The sequence below is a fragment of the Arachis ipaensis genome, chromosome B07 (genome assembly GCF_000816755.2).
Source record: "Arachis ipaensis cultivar K30076 chromosome B07, Araip1.1, whole genome shotgun sequence".
NCBI classification, from domain to species: Eukaryota; Viridiplantae; Streptophyta; class Magnoliopsida; order Fabales; family Fabaceae; genus Arachis; species Arachis ipaensis.
The window spans coordinates 68,848,044-68,856,259 of record NC_029791.2 but is presented as its reverse complement, the minus strand read 5'-3'; the positions used below and the strand labels follow the sequence as shown (position 1 = coordinate 68,856,259).

Genomic DNA, 8,216 nt, shown 5'->3' with positions numbered 1-8,216 from the left:
GCAATTTACTTTCGGTTATTTACATTCTACCATTTACTTCCAGCAATTACATTTTCTGCTATTTACTTTCCAGCCATTTACTTTTCTGTAAATCTCAACTCAATTTTTGCTTAGCTCAACTAGAACATTCCTCTGATTAAAGTTGCTTGACCAATCAATTCCTGTGGGATTCGACCTCACTCTATAGTGAGTTTTTACTTGACGATAATTCGGTATACTTGGCGAGGGAAATATATTGAGAGATAAGTTTCCGTGCATCACACTGCCCAAATCCTATTGTCACAAGCACTTTTAATTTTTGTTTTTTCATAATAGATGATTGCAATTATTGTTTTGTGAAATGTTGTTTGGTTTTGGTTGATATTGCATCAGCTTCTGAACCAACTACTGCTGCTGCTGAATCTGGTGTTATAATTGGCTCACCTGCTATTGGATTTGGTACTACAAATGAATCACCTAGTGCTAGATCTGGTGCACCTGCTACTGGAGCTGCTGCAAGGGGGAGAGACAGAGGAAGGGGTATGGGACTAGGTAGAGGAAGGCAGAGGAAGAGCAACTATTATCATAGGTACTTTTAATTTTTGTTGTTTTATAATAGATGATTGCAACTGTTGTTTTCTAAAATGTTTTTTTTTTATTTTGGTTGATATTGCATTAGCTCTTGAACCAACTACTACCGCTACTGGATCTGGTGATACGAATGGCTCACCTGCGGCTGGATCTGGTACTACAAATGACTCACCTGCTGCTGGATCTGGTGCACCTACTACTAGAGCTACTGTAAATCCTCCTCCATCTAACCTAATTGAAACTAACACTGCTCCTCCAACTACACCAAATATCCTTCTTGCACAACCAGCAACTTCTCAAGCTCCCCCTCATCCACTAGCAACTCAACCAACTCCCTCCATTGGACCACTCACTCAATCAACTCCACCAATTACACTAGTAACACAACTTTTGCCTAAGACTAAGACTTTTGGGGGGGGAGAAGTAAAAGACTGAAGATTGGGACAAGAAAGGCAACAACCAAATCTGCTAAACAGGTAGACCTCACAGATGATTGAAGCATTTAGGGTTATGTAGGTTTATATATTGTGGATTTATGTAGGTTTTTTGTGTATTTTATTCTACTGTAGAAATATTTTGGTATTGAAAAGATCACTTTTTATATTTATGTTGCTTTGTGGGTGAACCACTTTTCATGGTACATTTTAGGTGGAGCATTTATTTTGTGACTAGTGCAAGTTGGATCCACTTATCTTTTGTAAGGTGTGGAACATGTTAAGGACCACTTGGATGCATTATATTATTCTAATGATAAATCTCTTGTAATAGTTATTTTTCATTCACTACAAGGTTTTAGTTTATACAGGGTTTGTGCCTGTATTTTTTTCTTAATTTCAAAACATTCATTAATCTCATCTCATTTACATACTTTTAAATTAAAAAATTATTTTTTAATATCAAAATTTAAAAGTTAAATATTTTTTAACATAATTCCTCAATATAAGACATAATTCTATATATAAAAAAATCTCAATGTTTCAAACATAATTGCATATGATATTGTTCTACATAACTATTACTATTTTTCTTTAAAAAGTAAAATAAAACAACTTTAATATTTCAATATCATCTATTACATAAAAATCTCAAATATTTGTCCTCGGATGTCCGTTGCTATCACCAGCTGATCTTCTAGCATCAAATATTTGTTCCTATTTAAAAGCAGTAAATAGAAGCTATTCAATTTATAGATTACAAGATAAGATAGCAAAGATGAGATATCTTATGTTATAATAAAATTAAAAGATCATGGAACCAATCTCAGCCTGATTAAAGAGCACAAAGTATTTCATTATTTAATATTCAATATCCACAGAGCATGTACTTCAAACAGTTGAATAAGTTCTCCATATTATTACAGGCACTTAGCCGATTTGTTGAACTATGGTTCCATCTCATATTTCAATAATTTTTTTGCCATTATATGCTCAAAGACTTTTGTAGATAATCATCACAATTATATAGTGCAATCAATTAATGTAATAAAAATTAATATAAGCAAGATAACATAGATGACACCTCCAGATTAATGCAACTGCCTTATGGGTGAAATAAACTGTTTACCAATTGCAGTACTCAAAATAGATTCTGTCACATGTATCCAAAATAAACACAATTTTTAAAATTCTCAAAGAGTCAAGCAACACACCTGAAATCCACTTAGAAGAGTTTTCATATGTGACATCACGAATTTGATTATGGAGAGAGATTAAATTATCACTTTCTTCAATATAATCCTGCAACAAACAAATCAGTTGGAACATTAATATTAGTAAATTTTAGCAACCATGGAACCTAGAAACATATAAAATCCTACAGAGATATGATCTCCATAATGGCAAGCTTACATGTAATGTTAGTTCTCTAACTAGAAAGGAATCGTATAGACCCACTAATTGTCAAGTCCAGCAAACCATATTCAACACAGCATATTTTGGAATATAAAAAATCAGATGAGCAAAGAAAGCACTAAGTAAGGTACTCTGACTAGGCATTAAATGACAAGAAACAAAGCAAATAAAGGGTTTAACAAAGTTCATTTAAATATCGGCAAAGATCACGGTGCCAAGTAGGGACATTTTTATAAGTCAATCGAGCAGTGACATCAAACATTATGATCGCACATTGCCCATGGATACTAAAACATAACACACTATGTTAAACACAATACACAAAGGGAACAAAACCCATACCTAAACAAAGAGAAATCTGTACAAGTAGAATGGAAGGGAGAAAACAAAGGCTATACAAATATTCTGGTAGGAAAAAAATATTAACATTTCAATACCATTCCTAAAAGCTAAATTCCAACACAGAATAAAATATTCATTTAAATGTGTACATAAAATAATTGGCATGCATAACAGCTAAACTGAAGATAGAAGAATAAAGAATGACCAAGAAATTAACAAATTCTAATTTATCAATTATGATGAAGAAAAAAGAGATTGTAAAATTAACTAATAGTTCAAATCTAAGTACCACAACATGACCATATCAAGTCACCATAGAAAATGTAATTCAAAAGCATAGACAACAAACTGTGAAAGTATCCTTGCACAAGTAAATGGATATAACCTACATCTTTAAATTTACTTCTAAGCATTAAAAAGCAACATAGAATTTCACAACCTTACAAAAAAACAATTTTAACACTATTCAGACTCCAGGGGATGTTTATTAAATTTCACATATAGAGAAGTCGATAGAAAGAACTTACTAATATCCATCTCTTAAACCACCAAACTTCTCTTGGCCAGCAGTATCCCAGCAATATAAACGAATCTTCCCGCAGTTTGTGAAAAAATCCAATAGGTGGACCTCCACACCAATGGTTGCTGTTCAAAAAAAAATATTTAATATTACGTTAAGTATTACATATATTCTTAAATTAAATCATTGTATTAAATAAGAAATGAGAAACTAGCTAGCTCACGTTCATATTTCTTCTCGAATTCACCAGTAAGATGTCTCTTCACAAATGTGGTCTTTCTTGAAACAATATTCTTTCTCTCGGAACAAGACCACTGGTAAAACCCAGCTTAACCTGCTTAGCCAAAAACACTGTTGTCTCCTACAAAACATAATTTTCCAAGTGTCACCAGCAAGAGAATTAGAACAGAGCACGAAAGTAATAATCTGAATATGTAAAGGTATATAGGATACTTGTTCTAGTAATAATGGGCTGTCAATCGACCCTTTAACAGTTGTTTGGACATCATGCTCCCTCTGTTGAGCTACAGCATTGTTTTGTGCTGAAGAGAAAAATTTACCAACCTGAAATGATAAACAAAAATACAGACCTGCTTTTGCCATCAGTAGCCTTATTCAACCTAGGATAAGAAAGAGCCTAAGCATAATGTTTCCATCTATACTTACAATATGCATATAATTCAAAAATAGAAGCACATATCGAATTTGGTGATGACGATTTGTATCTATTATTGTTGTACTTAGCAAACCTTACCTTCTCCAAAATAAGCTTATATTCTACCAGCTCATTGTAGGTGTGTTGCAACTTCTCTAAATCTAAATCACAAAAATGTCATGAACTAATAATTTTTTGCATTGAGAATATACCGAATGAAAGTGTTTAACATCCTCCTCGAAAATGTAAGGAGTCAAGTCAATCCCCCCGCCAAACCACCACTGCCTAGGTGCTCCGGGAGCATCTGTAGAATGCAACAGGGTTACATAGTCAGTAGCAGCAAATTTATACAGATACTTATTTGCAAGACAATTACCTTAGAAATTGACATATGTAAGATTTTGAGCTATATGACAGACAACAAACCTATTCTTTCATGTATCTTTAGTACAACTACATTGCTTCAATTTAGATGTCCAAAGCAAGTAGCAAACCTATTCTTTCATGTATGACTTTCTCCAAAGCCTCCAGCTCAATCAACCTCCTCTGCGGCTTTAATTTTGAACTACTTGAATGTTTAGAAAGTTAGATTCTAAACTTTACAGGAAGCACAAAAAAACAACGAAACATGAGTGAGAAAATTAGGTTGGTGGATGGACTTCGCTATACCAGACTTGAAGACGAGAATATGGAGGCGACGTTCAAGGAAGTTCTCGACGGTGAGAGAGAGGATGTAATCGAGCTTGTTCTGCATCTCGTCGAGGAGGTCGTAACGGAACATCCTCAAAGGCTTGGGCGTTGCAACCAAATCTGGAGAGGCGATAAACTGCAATGGCGACGGCAGCAGTGATGGCGATGTGAGCTCTCTCTATGATGGGTGGAAAGACAATTTCCACACCAAAACTCACCGACAAGTGTACCGGGTCGCATCAAGTAGTAAAACTCACTTAGAGTGAGGTCGATCCCACAGAGATTGATGGATCAAGCAACTTTAGTGGGTGATTAGTTTAGTCAAGATAACATTGGTGAATTAAGTGAAATGTAACCAATAGAAAGGAAATTGCTAGGAATTTAAAGATGCAGTAAGTAAATTGCAATAAAAGTAAAGAGCAGAATGTAAATTAGATGAAGCTTAAAGAACAAGAAATGTAAATTTCATCAAGTGTAAATCAGCAGAATGTAGATTGGACAAAAGTTTAGAGAGCAAGAAAAGTAAATTGCAGCAAAATGTACAGGGGGGCTGGGTGCTAGAAATTAAATGAAGCAGTAGATCATGGAACAATTGCAGAGGAATTAAATTGCAGGAAAGTAAATTGAGAGCAATGAGAACAGAAAGTAATGAGAATAGAAGATTAAAATCAAGCTCATGTAAATTGAATTGTAAAATTGCAGAAAGGGAGATTTGTAGCAGAGAAGGAATTTGAAACTTGCATAAGCCAATTTGAATTCAATACTTGAAATGTAAAAGTGCAGAAAATTGAAAGTGTTTCAAAGAGGAATTTCTATTCTACCCTACTCCTAATGCTCTCTAGCAGAGCCAGCCTTCCTTCTAAAATAGAACAGATGCCTTTTTATAGGCTTTTTCAAAAATAAAAATAAAATTGAAATTCAAAACAAATTATAAAATAAAATTCCTAATCTAGCTTCTCTGTGTCTTGTTCCGTTGAGTGATGTCCATGAGTTTTGCTTGCTTTGGGCTTGAAGAAGAGTGATTGATTTGGATTTGGCCTTGGATGAATTTGGATCAGGTGGGTCAGGGTGTGTTTATTGAGGCTCCAGCGGAGCGCTCAGTGAGGATTATCAACGTAGTGCTACATGCTCCTTGTGTGCCTCCCTTCGAGCCTTGGCTGATCCTCCTTGTGCCAATTTCCTTTTGCCCATAGTGCTCAGTTGGAAGTTGCAACATAGCGCTCCCTTGGTGTGAGGTTCCCTTTTTGAACCTTGGCTGTTTCACTTTGGGAGTGCCGCGCCTTGTTTTTCTTTGTTGAGGCCACGAAAACATTGAAATATTTTAATGTAGCGCTCCTTTGGTTTAAGCGCTGGTGCCTTGTTTTTGAGCTTCCTTGTAGCGGTAAGTTGGGACATTCAACGTAGCGCCCTTGCTTGGTTAATAAACGCTTGCTCCTTGGCTTTGTAGCGCTCTCTTTATGTTTGAACGCAGCGCTGATGCCAATTGGCTTTAATAATGCCAATGCATTCATTCCTTTTCACTTGGCCTTGGCATTAATTAAATGATTCATGCATGCAAGCCTTATTAATTCCTAATGCCAATTACGTAGATTCATTCTTAATTGGCATTATTAATTTAAATGCATGCATGCTTTCATTTTCCTAATTTAATTAGTAATGCCATTTGCTTATCTTTAGCGTTCATTCCTTGGCATTATTAATTAAATGTTTCATGCATGCATAAGTGAACGGCAGGCAGAAGTTGGCTAATTAAGAAATCAAAACATGGAATACGTTGTGAGTATAGTTCTTAACCAGCTAAGATCCGCCTCGTCAATTTAGAAAAGTTGTCACAAATTTTAGAAATAAAAATACTGAGAGTATGAGTCTCAGGTCGTCTCCCAACGAGTTGCAGGAAAGCGTGCTAATTTATTAATCAGAAATTTTCCAGAAGGTTTGAGTTGGATAATGAGTAATTAAAATAAAATAATTATTAATATTAAAAGGCCTTGATTGGGGGAACGATTAATTAGAAGTTCTATCCTTGTTGGAATCTTCTCAAGTGTAGTGTAAAGAGGTTGTTGTTTTCACTTAGTTAACCCTTACTAAATAAAGGAAAGTCAAGTGATTGAGCTAACTCTTACCCGCAAATCCTAGTCTTCTCCCTTGGGAAGGTCTAGCGTTAGTAGGTACAGAATTAGCCAACAACGTCCAATTTAACTAAGCACTTGAGCATTCCAACTCAAGTGTCTCCTCTTAATCAACCCCCATGTCAAGTAGAAAATCTACTCCATTGACATGGAATTAATACTCATAAAAATATAAGACATAATTAAATAAAATAAAATAGAGATTTAAAATTAATTAAAAATAAAAGTAACTCTATATATTAATAAATCCTAAATGCAACATACTTATTTGAATAGGGTCAATGAGCAACTAATAAGAGTAAAGGAATATGGAAACAAACTAAAGTGATGTCTTCACAGAGGTAATGACTCTTCAATATCCGAAATCCAAGCAAAAGCATAAACTATCAATGTAAAGGTAATCTAGATTCTGATCTAAAACTAAAAGTAATCCTAATATCAATGTATCTGAATGCGTGTGGATGCGTGTTTGAGTCTCTGTATGTTCTTTAGCTTTAGTCTGTGTTTCTGGGCCAAAAACTGGGTTAAAACACGGCCCGAAATTGTCTCCAGCGTATTCTGCAATTTCTGCAGATCGCGCAGGTCACGCGTACGCGTCGTTCACGCGATCGCGTCATTCAGCGATTTTTCTTGTCACGCGTTCGCGTCGTTTACGCGTTCGTGTCATTCGTGCAGACTCTACTCCACGCGTTTGCGTCAGGCACGCATTCGCGTCGCTGCGATTTCTTCATTTCGCGTGCTCGCGTGAGCCATGCGCTCGCGTCAGTGTTCGCTAGTCATCTCCTTAGTTTCTTGTGTTCCTCCCATTTTTGCAAGCTTCCTCTCCATTCTCTAAGCCATTCCCTCCCTATGAAGCCTGAAACACTTAACATATGGATCACAGCATCGAATGGTATAAAGGAGAATTAAAATCTACAAATTAAAGGTCTCTAGGAAGAAAGTTTTCAACCATAAACAATACTAGGAAGGAATTATAAAATCATGCAATCCATATGAATAAGTAGGTAAAGACTTGATAAAACCACTCAATTAAACACAATATAAATCATAAAATAATGGTTTATCAACCTCCCCACACTTAAACATTAGCATGTCCTCATGCTTAGCTTAAGGAGATAAAATAAATGAGTAGGGAAATGTAAGACTCATGCAATGCAATGCAACCTATATATATGAATGTAACTATATGATTTTTGTCTACTTAGTTAAAAGTAAATAAGTTCTTTAAGACAAACATAAATCAAATTCCAGTAATTCAAATTATATAGTAAAAACAGGTAAAATTGTAAGAAGATAGCTCATGAAAGCAGGGAACATAGAAATTAAGCATTGAACCCTCACTGATGGTGTATATGTACTCTAGCCTCTCAAGTGTATAGGGTAATCACTCTACTTTTCTCTAATCATGCTTTCTAAACTTTATTCTTCACCTAACCAATCAACAATAATTAATGTACCAA

General features: G+C 35.2%; 1 protein-coding gene across 1 annotated transcript in view; it reads right to left on the bottom strand.

Annotated features, from left to right (window-relative positions):
* Positions 2,596–8,216, bottom strand: part of LOC107607259 (ras-related protein Rab-3-like) — a 72,762-nt gene continuing 67,141 nt past the window's right edge. Inside the window, exons 2-5 of the mRNA XM_021107848.1 lie at positions 4,984–5,000; positions 3,506–3,610; positions 3,290–3,407; positions 2,596–2,707 (exon numbers count right to left, since the gene is read on the bottom strand). Of these exons, the coding sequence (XP_020963507.1) occupies positions 2,596–2,707; positions 3,290–3,407; positions 3,506–3,610; positions 4,984–5,000 (352 nt within the window). The remainder of the gene's footprint in view (positions 2,708–3,289; positions 3,408–3,505; positions 3,611–4,983; positions 5,001–8,216) is intronic.